We start from the raw sequence: 17851 nt of genomic DNA, 5'->3' as shown, positions 1-17851 counted from the left end.
TATGGACCTGGACACACAATCTAGATTTAAAGTTTTCGTGACTGCAGGAATCCATACTCTTTGGTTCTTACAAGAAAGTCACGTGGGTAGAAATAAAATAAAACAAATCGCATCACACGCGGTCGAAACGTCGTGATTTGTTTGCTTTCATTTCTAACTACGTGACTTTACTGAAAGAACAAAAGAGTGCTGGAAACTAAATTTCCCTGCACAAGAATACGGGGTAAACAGTGACATGTCCACTAGGTGGGGCTGTTGTGAGTGACCTCTGAGAAGACAGTGTTCTAATTAAGAAAAACCTCGTCATGTGATAATGGCCTTCCTGTGAAAGTGATGGAACTCCCTTATCTACCAACAAAGCACTCAAATGCTGTCCCCATGCACCTCCAAGTCCACACCACACAACCCCTTTGACACTGCCGAAGGCCGTGTGACCTGCTACATCTACACAGTGCAACCTCGCGTCGTGGCATTGTCTCATTTGGACATCGTCTCGTTATGTAGTTGCCTGTTCGGACCGAGATTCGTAAGTTCAACCGCCGCGCAATAGATGGTGGCGGTGGCATGATATCTGCAGAACGTGAAGAACCGGTGGCATCTACATCTGCAGAACGTGAAGAATCGGTGGCATCTACATCTGCAGAACGTGAAGAACCAGTGGCATCTACATCTGCAGAACGTGAAGAACCGGTGGCATCTACATCTGCAGAACGTGAAGAATCGGTGGCATCTACATCTGCAGAACGTGAAGAACCAGTGGCATCTACATCTGCAGAACGTGAAGAACCGGTGGCATCTACGTCTGCAGAACGTGAAGAACCAGTGGCATGTACGTCTGCAGAACGTGAAGAAACAGTGGCATCTACATCTGCAGAATGTGAAGAACCAGTGGAATCTACGTCTGCAGAACGTGAAGAACCAGTCACATTTACATCTGCAGAACGTGAAGAACCAGTGGCATCTACATCTGCAGAACGTGAAAAACCAGTGACATCTACATCTGCAGAACGTGAAGAATCAGTGGCATCTACATCTGCAGAACGTGAAGAACCAGTGACATCTACATCTGCAGAACGTGAAGAACCAGTGGCATCTACATCTGCAGAACGTGAAGAACCAGTGACATCTACATCTGCAGAACGTGAATAACCAGTGGCATCTATATCTGCAGAACGTGAAGAACCAGTGACATCTACATCTGCAGAACATGAAGAACCAGTGGCATCTACATCTGCAGAACGTGAAGAACCAGTGGCATCTACATCTACAGGAATTTAAAAGCCATTCCCTATGTTTCGTGTACATGCCGTACATCATGTTTGGAATCGGCAGGTGTAAAAGTTGGACTTACGAACAAATCGACTTATAAACAGATCTCTGGGACCTAACTCGTGTGTACGTAGAGTCGTCCCTGTATGTTGTCATCACGTTGTACGTTTTTTTCGCCATCCGCTCAACAAGTGGACGTCACAGATCTCGCGATGTTACATATCAAGAGTGTAGGCAGATTTGTAGCAGCGTCACGGTAGAAATTTGAAAAATTGCTTAAATTGGAGACACCAGATAACAACATCACCCCTTGACTTGCAGACGATACCACGGTGGCGAGATGTCAAACTACCTCGCCTGGTATGCAGGAGGTCGTGGGTTCGATACCGACCTTGACGCCTGCTGCTGTATATTTGGAGTTTGCATGTCTCTCCCCCCGTGGATGTTTCTATGGGGTTTCCCTCGACATTAAGAAACGTGCATTTAGAGAATTTGGCTGCTATAAATTCCCACGCAATAAGCCACTTCGTTGAGTTATCATGTGGCCAGGTCGCTTTTGAACAAGAGTTACATAGCTCAGTGGGCCTTACCTGTCAAGATAACAAAATTAAGGGAAATATAGCAAATGGTGTGGATGTAAAGTTATTATAATTATATTAAATCATGTGTGCTTCACCCTGAAGAGGCTGCGTCTTCCTGGCAGGACTCATCGACACTTGCGAACTTGACACAGGTGGTGACAATTCTACGTCCTGGTGGAAAACAATCTCCCTGAATAAACGACCAACTACAAAATTGTCCAAACCAGCACACATTCTAAACGAACAGGCCTTTCGCTGTAAATTCATGATCAATCCTTGATCAACTCACTGCGGGATGGAGGCATCCCACCACAGTTGCTACCACCTTTCGCGATCTTTCAATGTAATAATCCACCCGGCACCTGTATATGGCCCAATTTCGTTGCTCCATCTCCTGTTGACGTCTGCTCGAACGTTTCATTTTTGGCCTCCACTCCCACTGTTCGTCTCGACCACTGGCCACCATCCCTTCTAGCGACGCGTCCTGTCCAAGTTCATTTCCTTACCCGTTGAATCGTCGAACCAGCGTACGTTCTGTAAATCCACGTGCTCCTCTTTCTGCCTCTATTTTAAAAAAAAAGTTTTTTTTTTAAATAGGAGGCAGAAAAAAAACACTTTTTTAAATTTGTAAAAACAGAAAATAGACCAACACAAACCGACACAATGACATTTTGCAGTAAATGCAGCAGCTTTATTTGGTAGCAAGACACAAGCAAAGGTGCGGCCATCAAAAGCAAGCAAGCAATGGGCAGCAGCCAAGTAGCGGCGACGGCACAGGAACAGGCACAGCAAAGCGTTGAGAGCGCAAGAGGTGTGCGGCGAGTTTGGCCAAACGTAGCGAGGGCAGCAGCGGGGGGGGGGGGGCAGTGAGAGAACGCGGTGCCGCATACGTGCGCGAGCTTTACGTTTGCCAGGAGAGAAGAAGCGTCACATTTTTTTCTAATGTAAACAAACGCAGGAGAATATCAGCACCAAGCCGAGCGAACCTCGGCCTGCTCAGTTTATTTTCCTTTTTCCGTCACCTCTTAAATTCTACAAAGTATTCTCTTTCACCAAATCTTTCAAAAGGTTCAGTTGTGGTCCCGTTGGCGCAACGCTTCAACTTCGCAGATAGAATTTAAAAAAATAAAAGTACAAAAACCAAAGCACGTACAAATGGCTGCCGATTAATATGAATGAATTTAATACCGTCACAGAGTTCGATCCCATTAAAATTTATCATGTTTTTAATTGGAAATATGACAAAGGCAAACCCGTCACAGAACAGCCGCGTGGGTTTAAGGCACCAGGCAGCGTGGCGTGTAGGAAGTTTTGGGCACAGAGATCCAGCCGAGGACTGAACGATTGCCAGCGCATTAATGGATAAGCCTTTTTTACGGCCAAAACGTCAACAAAAACAGTAACCAGACTTTACATCAATTATTAACGTCATGTTCGAAGCGCTTTTCATACGCCTGACAGTTTCTGTCAAGGCCAATTTGTTTAAATCCAATTACTTGGGGTTGCATCAGGGCAGAAGGGACAGATGGATCTCCTTGGCAACGACAACGGTTTGGTTGCCAGGGTGGGCCGGTACACTCCGCTACGCGACTGGCCCCAGCGCCGTCACCTTGCGATCGATGGCCACGTGCCGATCTCGGGCGCAGCTGGTTCTAGAACACCCCTTTTCACTTTAAACACCTCCCAAAATAATTCTTAACGTGTACCCTGTCAAACTGCGATCGTGAATTTTACCTCAATCGTCTATTATTTTACCTATCGTAGCAGTGGTGCAGCCTAACACACATCCCCCCGGTAACCAAACCACCGGTCTTGGGGTCAGGTGTGACCCGAATAAACAACGACGTGACCCCAACCGGCCCCGCGTCTGCTACGCGTTCAGCAAAAGAAGATGCTCGATTTCCCGCCGGGCGGCTGGCTGATGCGAGTCTGCGCCCTGGGCGGGGGTCCCAGCCGGGGCTCGTGGGTGTCCACGGGTTCCTTCACCACGTCAGTCTCTGTCGTCTTGGGTTTTGTTTCGTCGTCGTCAGCTGCTGCTGCCGCCGCCGCCACCTCCTGCTGCTGCTGCTGCTCCTTCTCGGTGCTACTGCCTTGGCCATTCTCACCATCCACTCCTGGGTCACGGACATGACATCCGGCAGTTATTTGTGAAGCCTTCTTAAACCGACAATGTTTACACACAAAAAAAACACGTTTTAAATGTTATTATTTCCATTCTAATTCTCTTCTTGGAAAAGGCAGCTGCGGTCACAGAATATGGGCGCTCCCACTTGTTTGGCTGCAAATTACAAAACGTAATATTATGGCCGTTAACAGCAACAATTAAATCCCAACTCAGATTATTATTTTAGATTTTGAAGTTTCTAATATCAAAAAAGTACCTTCCAAGAAGAGCAGAAGAGGTACTTTTAAGTGCAAAATAAAGGACTTTCAATGCTGAATGCGGCACAGCAAGCCAATGAGTTGATGCTATGAATGGGCACGCTTCTCCCCCATTGCCGGCCCTCCGATCTCGGCCGAAAACATGACCCTGACCGCAAACGATCGGAGCGGGCTCTGCGCACCGCGGCATCAGCAGTCACCGATCACCGAGGGGCTTCTCGCGGTGATGGATGGCGCACCGCCCGCCAGCAGAGCCAGGCAAACCTCAACGATGAATTTAACTCAGGCAGCCGACCAGCCTTGCAACAAGAGCTGAAATGTCAGCCGGCATGCATAGACACAACGCCACCTCCTCTACCATCATCATCATCCGACCACCCTCGGCAAGCAACTCGTACCGCATGCGCGGCAAGGGGCAAAGTTTACAACGCCAGCCGAGGGCTTGATTGGGCAGACCTGGCGCAAGCAACAAATATGCGAGCTAGCGTCAGGACCCTAGCCCCACGAGCACATCCGATCCAAGCCAGCGCTGGGTACTGCACGGTATGGGTGGGTTTTCCACTGGCTATTTATCATGCCAATCCAGAACCGAACAGCAAAAGGACGGTCTCACAAGACATCCGAATATTGCTCATTGCCAAGCTGCGCCAAGGGGCAGGGCTAATGACGCATTCATTACGTGCGATTGAGTGACGCATGCGGCACAGCTCGGCTTTTGCAGTGGCAAAACAACCTGGCCGCGCCGGGCTGGCTTGGCATGGCTCAGATGTACAGTGGAAAAAGAGGTATCGTTAATACCTCTTTCGCCACTGGAGGGGTGCGATTGACAGCAAGCCACCAGGTGGACCGTGTAAACTTTCTCTTTGCCTTCAGCAGCAAGCACACCCGTGCGGACGCACGTGTGCGCTACGCGGCACGGTGGACGCATGCAGCTGTTACATGGGTCAAATGGAGGGTATGACGAAAGCGAGGGAATGCCGACGATTCGTACAAAATGTGTGTCAACAAAAACTAAGAAAAACACAAATCCGACGTCTACGGCCATGCTGGATGAGCAGTCGTTCTGCGCGACCAGGGGAGGAGGGGGGCGCGGGCGGGCGGGCGGGGAGAGGAATGCGTGCAGAGTCTACGAGAGAGGCCGTGCGCGTAATAATTACCTTCACGCGTCTACTTACGAGCCAACTAGAACAAAAAAGGGGGGGCAAAAATAAACAGTCGTGACGCCACAGTCCATTGCAAAAATAAACGTGGGAATCAAAAGTGGCACCACCACAGCAGGACCGAGTGCTCAACCCGCAGTACGTAAAGCCGTGACTCGTAGCCAAGCCTCCGCAGCCCCCCCCCCCCAACCACGCTCAGCCCTCAACCCTATCCCCACGATCGTGCGGTTTGGAATGTTAAATTCCGCACTTCCGTTTGCATCGCCGCATCTCGTGCCGATAGTTTAAAACCGCGTCGGCGTTTTGGTATTTTAATCTCCGCATGGAGGGCGACTTCCACCGCGCCACCTACAAAATCGGTTCGCTCTCACGATGACGGACAGTCGGCAACTGTGGAACGAGTTTAGTGCCAAATTAGTGACCGTGGTTGGCTCAACGGCCGATTAAATGGGTTATTAATGTCTTTAAAAATAATTTGACTTTTCATCCAGTCACTATGTGGTTTAATTTTTTCAGAAAGGTTAAATTTGGCAAAACAGATTGAAAATTTTAATAAAACTACCACCCATAATGAAGGTTTTTGGGTTAGATCGCGTTATTTATAAATGTGTCGCAACCCTCCACCACCCGACACGGCCAATCAGTAAAAAATGTGTCACGTTGACAAAAGACGAATAGTTCACTGCTTTAGGGTGGTGGAGGGTTGTGACACATTTATAAATAACGCGATCAAACCCAAAAACCTTTATTTGAATAATACCGGTCGTGAAAGCCTACGTGTTAAAACTACCACCCACTACTATTGACTTTTCTCCCTTGCCCACACTACACCACGACCATCCAATGGAGCCCAATTTGTAGACCTGGCTCAGCTCAGGCTTGAGCCGCTCAGTTGCATTCAAAGACTGCACTGAGTGAGCGGTTCAGCAGTCGCTTGGCACAAAGTTTGGTTCGTGGAATCCCGCGCATGGCCGAGACGACAGTCAGAGTCGTCTCAAGTTGAGCAACGCTTTGCGTCGGGCTCAATTGAGCCAGAAGACGAAGCCTGAGCCACAACTAAGAATACAGGCCGAACTATGCAAACTTATCTGAAAAGGGACTAACAGGAGCTCGCATTTATTTATTTAAAAAAATACGAATTGTATCGCCACAACATAACCTGAGAAAAACATGGGGGGGTTGCTTGGGCCAGCAAGCAATCGTGTGACCTTCAGCCAAAGCGGGACGGGAGCCCCTCCCAGCCCTCGCCCCCCGGGTGAGGCCCCGTCCGCGAGTGTGGGCGCCGCCAGAGCGCGACGCAAGCAAACCGCCGGTGCGCGGGCGCACGCGCATCAAAGAAAAACTCAAAAGCGGGTGGCGCCACCAACAGCCGAGGAGTCTCACCGGGGCCCTGTCCAGCCCTGGAGCCACCGCCGCCGCCGCCCTGCGCATCCTGCGAGACACACGATGACGACGCGGCGTTACCACCGCGGCACGTGAACATTAAGGCTCTGCAACCCGCCCACCTGTTACACACCTCGCGATCTGACGAACTGTCACGATTCAGAGTTGCGATGCAAACCCACGTTTGTAGCCACTGGAGACTAATGAACACGAGTTGACAGGAGTCACCTCGTGAATGTGTGCACTATCCGCACCTGAAATTGGGAATCTTGACGACCTCAGTTAATGCTCTCGGTGTTCCCAATGGCTGTTTTTGTGTGAACTCGATGTTCACGCCATTGCCCGATCTGTGTTGTTAAAGTACTGATAAAGCAGACTAATAATTGCGTGCACGATTCAACGTGCGTACGATGGGTGCGAGAATCTATTTATATCGATGCGTCGTTACACTCCCAAGTATGACGGCCGTAACATACGTGATGCTAGCGACGTAACATATGTATGTGACGGTGCGCCGACGAGCTGGCGACGCACCCTGGCCTTCCCGGCCGCCTGGGATTCGCCAAAGATGCCACTGCATTTGCCACCGGGCGGGTTGCTGCGCTGCTGTTGCTTCTGCGCCGGCTCGGGGTCACCGAAGATGCCACTGCTCTTGCCACCTGCGCTCGCACGCACACACACACACACACGCACGCACAAATTTGAACAGCTGTCAGGGGCAGCTGTTTCTCCGACGTGCAAATAAACAAAAAAGCACAGGCTCGAAGCGGCTGGGTGGCTTAGAGGCCTTGTACTGCGGTCAGAGTACAGAGCCGGCACCGCTGAAAGCCCAGGTTTGAACCCCTATTAAACCGCCCTTTCTCAATTGGAGCTAGTTGACGATCGCGGATCGGTCGGCAATGAGAGCTTTGAAAATAAAAGTGCTCAGGTTGCACCGACACGTGACAAACGCCCTCCAAAAAGGGCAAGTACAAAGCGAGTGGCCCTAGCGTTGGTAACGAAGTGACTTCAGCAGTGCTTCTGTGACGTTATCTCTCCGGGTGGCGAGATGTTACCTCACTGCAAGAGCCCCCATGGGGAAATGTCTCCGTCTCAAACAACCCAAATTAAATATATATCATCATGATCAATCAACTGCTGGATGACGACCTCCCCAAGGTGTCACCAACTCTCACAAGCCTTCGATATAACGGTGCAGCCGTGACTTGTCTAACTTGTGGAGACATTGGCGGAAGGGCATTAGCTGCACGTCGCTCTGCAAGGTGTTTTGGTCTACTCTTCCACTCTGGCAGGAGGTATCGGAAGAGGTGGGCGTACCCACTCATGACTAATGTTGGTGTGACCATTTGCTTATACTGCAGGGTAGATAGGGGGGACCGAGGGATGTAAGAGACGTGTGCCCATTGTTTCAACTCCCACGCCGTCGGGGGATCGAACCGGTGACTTTGGGGTCGCAAGCCGCATGTGCCAACCAATTACACGGCGGCAGCACTCCCGACCCTAATACCGCCGGCGTCTTTTTGTCAAATTCTACTTTCAAGAGTGCAGGTTGAAATGCGCGCCGCTTCCGCACGCGGCGGGCACGTATTTACCCGCGTTCTCGATATAGATAATAAGGAAAGGACGCTCACGGGGGTATTAGCTTTTATTTTTTTACTGCCTGGACCCCCGTGACCCGTGGTTTTGCCATCGCATCACCGAGTTTCAGCTCCTTGGCTAAAGTTCACACGCCGTGTCACGCACGTACGCGGTCGCTTCGGCGGAGGGCGGGCGCCTATATAAAAAAAGGCAAAGCCCAAGGGGCAAAACACGGCAATAAAATCTGGCAAACGCACGCACGCTTTTGGTGCGCTCATGCCCGGGCCCTCTTGGCCTTTGTCACGAAGCCACTGTACGCTTCCGGAAATAAAACGCCAAAAAAAAGAGAAAAACGGGAAGAGCTTCGGGAGGAGCATGAGCAACGCGTTAGACGACTCCCGTGCGCTCGCGAGCAGGCCCAGGGCGTTGCCTAGGAGGTTCAACCGAATTTAGACGTACAGCCTCGTTTCATTTTTGTCCCTTGAATTGTCAGAATTATCTTGTTACAAACACACAAGCCGACTCGATGAAACTCAAAAAATGGCCGATTCAACCAGTGACGGAAATCGCGCCTTTCCTTTTTAGTGACAAGGGAACGCTACAGAAGGTTAAGAGAGGAGAGATCGGGTCTGGGGGATTAGGCTCAGGACGGCGGGTTCGACTTTGAGTCAAGGGTCAGGGTTGTGGGGGGGCGGGGTCAAGTTGGAGGGCTCAGGGGCCAGGACAGTTGGGGGGGGGGGGGGGGCAGCACCTGGGGGGTTGCTACGGCGCTGCATGGGCTGGCTCTCCTCGGCGCCCGAGAACACGCTGCTCGAGTACGTCTTCTTGGGTTTCTGAGCGCCTGACGGCGCCGCTGCATCATCCACCGGTCCAAAGATGTTGCTAGAGACCCCGCCAGGTGGCTTCAGCACCCTGGGACGCGCGGCAGAAATGCAGGTCGCGGCAACGCAAACGGCAAACAATGAGAAATATGCACACGCACGCGCGTCTGCATGCAAACGCACAAGACGCTTCACGGAGAGGCAAGCTCATTACACGAAATATACACAAAGACAAAGATCCCCCCATATAGCCTTGAAACAGACTGTTAGTGAAAGTGCTGTTCGCGAACACCTATGAAGGCCGGCACGGCATACGAGGGGGTGGGCGGCCAACACCACGCCCAGCACCCTTTGTCTCCCTCGTGGCAATGTTTACGCATTGAACCAGGTACTGAATTGAGGCCGAGTCGACCTAGGGGAGGGCCAGGACCAGTTCAGATAATCGTCACTGGTGTTGGCCGTGAGCGGGAATTGAACCCGGGTTGCCGGGTCCGTAGTGCAGTGCGCAAACCACTACACTACCGCTCACACACACACACAGAAACATACGAAAACAAATACACACAACGAGATGCACACACGCAGGCGCGAAGGCGAGCCTGCATAAAATTGCACTCGCACACGTGTATCGGCATATACACACACACAGACGCATCAACAACAAAAAACCCTTCGGAAAATGATGCTTAAATTCCTGCTTTAAGAGGAAAAGGTATACAATGGGTGACGTTTCGGGCAATGGATTGAAGACTGCACCTTTTTTTTTAATACCATGGGGCCTGGCACCCCCATGCGCCGTGGAGAAGAGCCATCGCAGAAAACGTCACCTGTGAAATACTTTTCGTTTCAAGGCAACGCTCAGTGTTACCAGACGAACGTGTCGAGTGTTTTGTTGTTGCCGTTTGTTATATTGTGCTTGTGCACCACTGCCAACGCAGCAGCAAATCAGAAATTCCTGGTCCCGGTGTTATTCTGACATACGCGAATTGTGCCAATGGTTTGCACTCGAATTAATTATTTATGTTAGGGCGGTTGGTGAGCAGACATAACAATGTCGATCGACAAAGATACGGTGACACGGACACACGGGCTTCACTTCATGGAGGCTGACAAAGTCAAAGATCTCCCATGTAGCCGCAACAGATTGTTGGGGCAAGTGCCATTAGCGAGAACCTATGAAGGCCGATACGGCACACGAGGGGGTTGGTGGGTGGCCAGCACCACACCTTGCCGCCTTTGTCTCCCCAGTGGCGATGTTCACTCATCGCACCAGGTACTCATTTGAGGCAGAATCAGCCTGGAGGAGGCCCAGGACTGAATAAGATAATCGTCATTGGCGTTGGCCATGAGTGGGAATCGAACTCGGGCTCGTTGGGTTCGTGGTGCAGCGCGCCAACCCGCTGTGCAACCGCTCCCATCACGGAGATGGGAGGCAGACACACAAAAAAGTTTAACCATTTTAAAACTGCCTTGGCGACTGCTATGATCGTCTCCGCTTTGCCGTTGCCGGTAACGTTTACCGCACCTTGCCCATTTCCAGCTCGGTTAAGATCGCGAGCGATCGCCGGCTGACCACACCGCGTGGGTGTGGAGGTCGAGATTAGGGGTCTGTTTCCGCGCACCTGTGTTCCCCTCAGGCAAAGCCACCAATGAAAATGGCCACCGTCAGCATTGCAGTGCAACTTGGTTTAGTTGAAAACAAGCCAAACCAATGATGATGATGATGATACAATACAAGAGGACACATCACAGCACACCACAACACATTACACTCCATCTAGGAGATAGCCCATTGATTTCTAAAAAATACTCTTTCAAAAAAATCTTCTCAACAGGCGATTGGATATTAGCAAACCCCATTCTTCTAGATCGTGGATATCTTGTTGGAAGATATACGGAGGTGAGAGACATGCAGAAGTGGGAAACCTGCGGAGGCTTTGAAATAAAAGAGATTTTCTTTAGAACGTCTCCATTTTTAATTGGCAGGGCATCTAGCAATGCATTACCCTATATTACCAGTTTCTTTAGGATAACAAAATAACATATATATACCCCGTTGAGTGTGTACGTGTGGAATGCCGAGGCAGCCGAAACATTAACATTTGCTTTGTGTCATTCGAGGAGAGTTGGGGGCAGCTCGTCAGCCTGTGCACGAATTACAATCCAGCAAATGGAGCCCCCCCCCCTCCTCGCGCCACTCTCAGCCACAAAATCCCTGGCGTTTGGTGGGGGGCGGAGAGCGAGCGGCGGGGGGGGGCAACCGGCTGACTCGGTAAATGTTTAAACAAAAGATGAGCCGAGTGAAATAGGGCACGGCGCTGCTGATGATGAGAGGCAAGGTTTTGGGGGGGGGGGGTTCAAGGAATAAGCGTTAAAAGGAAGTCAGTGGTTTCACGTTCCATGTTGAAGTCAGAATGTTTCTTGCACACGTTAATGTTCGTCGTCGTCGTTATTATTTATGGCAGATACCGCACGGAACATCTCTGGGCGCCAGAACAAAGGGGTGTAGGGACCCGCTCAGTACGGTAGTGACCGCAAACCAAACACAACGTTGACAAACAATACAGCAAGACAATATTACACAACAAAATGGGAATACACAACAATGAAATGCCGATTTGTACTCGAGACAAAATCTATTTTTGTCTACAGCAGCCAGGGCAAGGCAGCCCCAGGTGACACAATGCAACTACTACTTGTGCATTGTTATTTATTGGGCAGGATAACCCGGAGCAAATCAGCACCCCCGTGAGGACTGGCAAATGGGGTGGGAGGCGGGGGACAAAAAGAGGCCTTCACCCAGCAGTGGAGAGACCATGGCTGATGACGATAAACGCAACACGGTACCAGAGGTCACAAACAAATCGCGCGTGCAATAAAAACAAATTACTTCACACAACACCCTTAATGACATAGAATTGTTAAATAGCAAGTATACATCATTTAAAAATATATATATACTGCACACGCCACCGTCCGTGGCAAGTTACACCCCAATTAGGCATCAGTATGTGACAAAGGCCACTGCAGAAAATTGCACGGAGCAGCGAATGCGCAACACCACCACCAGGTCCACGAACGCCACGGAAGAATTACCCCCAAAAAAAAAACAACGACCACAGCGAATCGCAAAGGCAGCAGGCAACAATAGTGGAACAACAACGGGCGAGAAGACACAACGAGAGAGAGAAATACAGCATGGTGTGTGGCGGGCGGGCGGGCGAGACAGACACGCATCTGTGTGTGTGTGTGGAGTCGGGCACGTGGGGATGGAGCCGTGCCTGGAGTGTTAACGGGGAGGAGGAGGGCGCGGCACGGTGCAGGGATGTGTCACCGGAACAGGCAATCACCACAACCAAAAGGCCTCTTTCTTCTTCTTCTTCCTCCTCCTCCTCTCATTCTCCCACCCCACCCCCTCCCCAATCATCCGGCACAACTTATTCACCATTATCAAGCCATTAATCGCACAGCAACCCCATTCATCCCGCCAATAACGCTCGACTATTGCGTAAAAAAAAGAGAGAAAATGGTAGTACATCATTTTCAACACCCGTTAATCCCCCCCCCCCCACACACAAAAAACACGGAATCGAATTAAATTATTAGATCGTTCCGTAATTCCTTCTCTCAAAAGCGAATGGCCATCAAATATTGAGCGAGCCATTCCTTCATTCGGTTCCTCAAAACGCAGGAAAATTTCATCAAACGTTCAATCATTCAACATTCGTGTAAATCAGACCTTTAAATACACACGTGCACTCTCATCCATTAGCGTAATCATTCATTCGGACGTCGAATCGTTCAATTTACCACACCGATTTGCCATTTAAATGCTCCCAGCCTAACGTAAACGCACGACTATTTATACATCTTAACCCACAGTGCCTGCGTATTTGAATGCGCCGTTTTAGCTCTTTGTCAATCCACTGCTGGATGAAGGCCACCACACACCGAACTCGGTCATGGGTGTGGTGGGGGTTTGTTTGACCATACTTCACCACGCTGGTGAGTGTGGATTGATGGTGTTGGTGGGAACCGATGTGTCCAGCATCGCTTCAGATGCCCCCCGATGTTAGAGCCGTAGTCGGGAATCGAACCGGGGTCACGCGAGTTCAAAGCGACGTTTAATTTTTGATGGCGAAGTTACCGTCTGAAATTGTAACGCGTTTGTGGAGATGTTATTGAAATAAAAAATGTGCTTTAATTGTATTTCTCAAATAAAAACCACACGATCGTCCGGGCGTCCATCAATGACCACTCAAAATGTAATTGTTTAACAAAATGAAGGCATACCAGTAGTAGGTCGTTTTACTAATCCCATCAGTGGCACGGCCACGGACTTTGGTTCAACACTAGCGGGGTCTCAACAGCAGGGTCGAGCTTTGCTTACGAAGGCACGGGCCGACAGCGAAATTGTGCTCAAGACGTAACCAGTGGACATTGGTTTATCACTGTAATATTTTATGGATATGGGTCGCGAAAGCCTACACGTGGTCATTGTATCACACTAAACGCGTGGGAATGAGACAAAACCGTGCCAACCTACACTCTTGACCCCGCATTCTTGTACAGGGAAATGGAGTTCTCAGGTCCATACGGCGTACGGCCGTTTCACAATTCGGGCAACAATAAAACCGAACGCGTCTATTTGTGTTTCTCTCTTGTAGATGGGGCTTTGTGGGGCTTTGTGGGATGACCAATAAGGTCTTAATTGGTCTGTAATAAGCCAAGGGCACTGATAAGGGGGTTGACGGACGGGGTATGGCGAGATGATACTGATTAAGATGGGGGGGGGGGTCATCATCCAGCAGTGGAGTGATCACTGCTGCCGTCATTTGACAACCCCAGGGCTCTTTCATTTTTAACGCGGGAAGGAGTCGTGTGACGATTCCGTTACACGCGTGAACAAGGGAATCGATCCACAACGGCCTCGTTATAAATACATTTTAAATCCCCATCGCGCGTCTTGCGCAAACTCTACAGAGACCCGAACGCAGACACGAGGTCAACGGGGTGGGGGGTTTGACCCGAACAACAACAAAAGCCACCGATTTACCGCTTTTAAAGAGTAAATGTCAACGTTGGGAATCGATTCGACGAGCGGGTCTGCGGAATCGATGTAGCGGACGGGCGGGGGCACCCATTGGGTTGGCGCGTACCACCACGGTGGTGTGGGGGTGGTGGGGTGTAGGTGGGGTGGGGGTGGTGTGTGTGGGGGTGGTGTAGGTGGGGTGGGGGTGGTGTGGCTGTGGGTGGTGGTGTGGCTGAGGGTGGTGTGGTGTGGCTATGGTGGTGGTGTGATTGGTGTGTGGTTGTAGGTGGTGTGGCTATGGTGGTGTGGTTGGTGTGGCTATGGTGGTGTCGGGGTGGTGTGGCTATGGTGGTGGTGTGGTTGTTGTGTGGCTGTAGGTGGTGGTGTGGTTGTGGTGTGGCTATGGTGGTGGTGCTGTGGCTGTAGGTGCGAGGGGGGTCCCGCCGGGGTGGCCGCGCCCCGTCTCGCACCATCGGCCCCTGCGGGCTCCGCAGCGGCATCAGGACCCCCCCCCCTCCCTCACCCGCCGCGAATTGTTGCGACCCCAACATCAACGTGGAGGATGACGACGACGACGACGGCGGCGATGGAGGTGTACGAGGAGTTGTGTGCGTGTGAGGTTTGGCCGACCTGGAGCTTGGCTTGGCCTCGTCGAGTCCCGTGAAGGTGGTGGTGGTCGTCATCTTGCAGCTCTTTCTCTTTCTCGCGCGATCTCAACACGACTCCCCGTGACGTCACCGCGAGCCGGCTGCCCGGCGCCGAGACTTATAACGGGGGGGGGGGGCTGCGCTGTTACGTCACCGCCTCACAGCGCGGTGACGTCATCGCGCGATCCCGCGAGGTAACGGTTCGTGACGTCACCGCGCAGCCACGCGCGCGTCACGGCGCGGTGAAGTCACCACGCGGCTGACGCAAACCTGCGACTTCACGACGAGTTGACGTCGCCGCAGATACGTCATCACGCAGCCTGCGATTTTACGGCTCGCGACGTCACCACGCAGCTGACGCAGCCCGTGACGTAAGGTTCGTGACGTCACCGCGCTCTCGACCGCCTTTGCAACCTACAGTACGGTACAGTAATTGCCCATGACGTCACCACGCACGGCTGCGTTACGGTTCCCGACGTCACCACGCAGTCTGCGCCTTTGTCTGCTCGTGACGTCACCTCAGTCTGCGAAATCTGATCGTGACGTCACCACGCACGGCTGCGTTTCGGGCCCCGACGTCACCACGCCCCCGTCATCTGCTCGTGACGTCACCACGCTCCCCGTCTGCACGACAAACTTTTTAAAAAATCCTTTATATTAAGTTCGCTTGCTTGCTTAGGACCGTGCAAATCTTTCGGTCGTTTTTTAACACACTTCCCGTGATCCAATCGAGCTGACATTTTCCACACAGACTCGTTGTGCGTAACAATTAATGTTTGTGAAAAAAAATTCAAAAATTTTACACTTCTTAGGACAAAAATATTATATTTAATTACCAATTGCTTAATGGTGCAATGCAATCATAGGTGGCAGCCATCTCAAGCCAGATGACGAGAGGACTCTAGCCGCCACGCATATAAAGGATTTATAGTGAAAAACTTTGTTTTTACGGGTTAATTTTTTATCTCACCCCACTAAGCTGTGTAGTTATTTTTACACGCTCTCATTTAACTCACTCTGTCTGCTGTTGTCGTTGTTGTTGTATCCTCAAATCTTGTAACTAAATTTTAACCCACTTCCCAATGTGGTATCGACTGCAAACTTGGTATACTTATGTCATACTGATGACAATACTATATTCTATCATAAAAAATAAAATATTTGTAAACCATCTTTTTTACATGTTATGTTTCGGCTTTGCTCTAATTGTCCACGGTCAACTGACGTTGGCTGTAATTGACCACGGCCCCTTACGTTATATGACAAGCTTCGGGGCCACTTCCTGGAGTCGTGGAGTTCTTCCATTACTAGTACATTTCATAAAAGCGTGTTTAAAAAAAAGTTTGTTTTTAATGTTACTTATTTCAGAAGCGACCTGGCCACAAATGAAAGTGGCTTCTCTCATCATGCAGGTGGACATTACACTGGTAGGAACCTCCTGGTTACAGCAACCCACAGGGGATTATTGTGTCCGTCGTGCAGGGAGGGGCTGGGTGGGGAGGGTGGGGCTGGGTGGGGGGTGGGAGGGGTGGGGCCCGGGTGGGGAGGGGCTGGTCACCCCGTGGTGCCCTTATAAAACTCAATGTTCAACCTACTCACGCCGGCTTGTGCCCGCCCTCACAGTCGGGCATATTTGCGGAATACACCACGCTGCCGTTGACCCTGGCCATTGACCGAGCAACCCAACGTTCCTACCAGCTCCCTCCGCAGGAATGTGTTTTTATATCAGCCAAATACTCTGAAACTCCCTGGCTCTGCTCGAGATGTCATCCTGCCGCGTTGTCCACCTCTTCCTTTAAGTGGGAGTTTGCTCATCGTCTTCTGCTACCAACATTTTCTGGAACTCTCCCCCCAGCAATCCGTGCTGTCAACTCTCGTGCCCCCCATTTAAATCAGACTTTGCTCTTTCCCACTCTGCCAGTCACCGACTTCTTTTAGAAAAAAAGTTTTGCCGTCTGGAAGTCATGCGCCGCCCATCGCGCAGAGGGGCACGCATGGGAGGCCCAGGACCGGTTCAAATAGAATCGTCACCATCACTTGGTGTTGGTGGCCTTGAGCGGGAATCGAACTCGGGTGTCCGGGTTCGTGGCCGAGCGCACTCACCGCTACGATACCGCTCCAGAACCATAGCCACGAGCAGCACTGGCGGACACGGGGAGGGAAGACCGTGGCCCAACCTCGGCCCCACGAGTTGCCCCCTACAGCTACCACATTAATACAAGTGAAAAAAAGATCCCGAAGCTTCCCATTTAAATCAGTGTCGCTTAATGGTGATGTTCGCGGAAGGAGTTTCATGCAATTGCCCACTGCCTCCACTTCAACATCACCCCGCGTGTAAACCAACCAATGCCTGAAAAATAATAGGTTTTACCATATCTGGCAATAAAAAAATGTATTAAGATGTTCAAACACCACATAGAAACCTTTTTACAAGCAATATCAAGTCTGCTGTAACCACATGTACTTGTGGTGAACATGCAAAATGGCTGTGCTATTATATGTAGTCTTTAATACTGATTGGCCTGCACTAGAGACAGCCTTCTTTAGGGTCCAGCCTCACCGATGTCAGGACTAGAGAACGCCAATGCCTCTATGCAAACCGGGCACCCCCTCCTTGTCACACACTCCGATCTCGCATTTGATGTATTTGTTTTCTCCATTCGCCAAGCACAGGCCTCAAACTGAAAGCAGCCAGCAACAGCACCATACTATCAAGGGCGTCCAGTGATAGATGCGAGTGCGAAACACTTTTTGATTTGAGCGTGGCGATGATACGAGCTTGGGTTTGGAACTTGAAGACGATGATTGGGAGGGCAGTCCCATTGCTGTCAACCCATGCGGTTTATCCGTATTCTTGTGCAGGGAAGTTGAGTTTTCAGGTCCATACGGCGTACACCCGTTTCAATACGGGCAACATTTGTTTTGTCTATTTGTTTGTGTTTCTCGCTCGTGGTGGGTCTTTGTAGGGTGAACGTTGAGGTTTGTAAGGGGCTAAATT

General features: G+C 50.7%; 1 protein-coding gene across 1 annotated transcript; it reads right to left on the bottom strand.

The window, feature by feature from the left end:
• Positions 1–2519: 2519 nt before the first annotated feature.
• Positions 2520–14980, bottom strand: JPT2 (Jupiter microtubule associated homolog 2). The gene is made up of 5 exons (XM_078605111.1): positions 14837–14980; positions 9105–9265; positions 7310–7434; positions 6776–6824; positions 2520–3964 (listed from the first exon to the last, which is right to left on the bottom strand). Exons 1-5 carry the CDS (start codon positions 14887–14889, stop codon positions 3729–3731), a joined length of 624 nt encoding a protein of 207 aa, XP_078461237.1. The 5' UTR covers positions 14890–14980; the 3' UTR covers positions 2520–3728.
• Positions 14981–17851: the final 2871 nt, after the last annotated feature.

This window comes from Lampetra planeri, chromosome 23 (assembly GCF_965212315.1).
Source record: "Lampetra planeri chromosome 23, kcLamPlan1.2.h2, whole genome shotgun sequence".
NCBI lineage: Eukaryota > Metazoa > Chordata > Hyperoartia > Petromyzontiformes > Petromyzontidae > Lampetra > Lampetra planeri.
Note: the sequence above shows the minus strand (reverse complement) of the source record. Positions and strands in the feature narration are given on the sequence as shown.

Excerpts from the sequence above, each read along its gene's own strand:
- JPT2 (XM_078605111.1), bottom strand. The coding sequence starts at position 14,889 with ATGACGACCACCACCACCTTCACGGGACTCGACGAGGCCAAGCCAAGC. Across the intron at positions 7,435-9,104 it reads GCGCCGTAGCAACCCCCCAG|GTGGCAAGAGCAGTGGCATC; the intron begins GTGCTGCCCCCC and ends GTGCGAGCGCAG. Across the intron at positions 3,965-6,775 it reads CAGGGCTGGACAGGGCCCCG|GAGTGGATGGTGAGAATGGC; the intron begins GTGAGACTCCTC and ends TCCGTGACCCAG.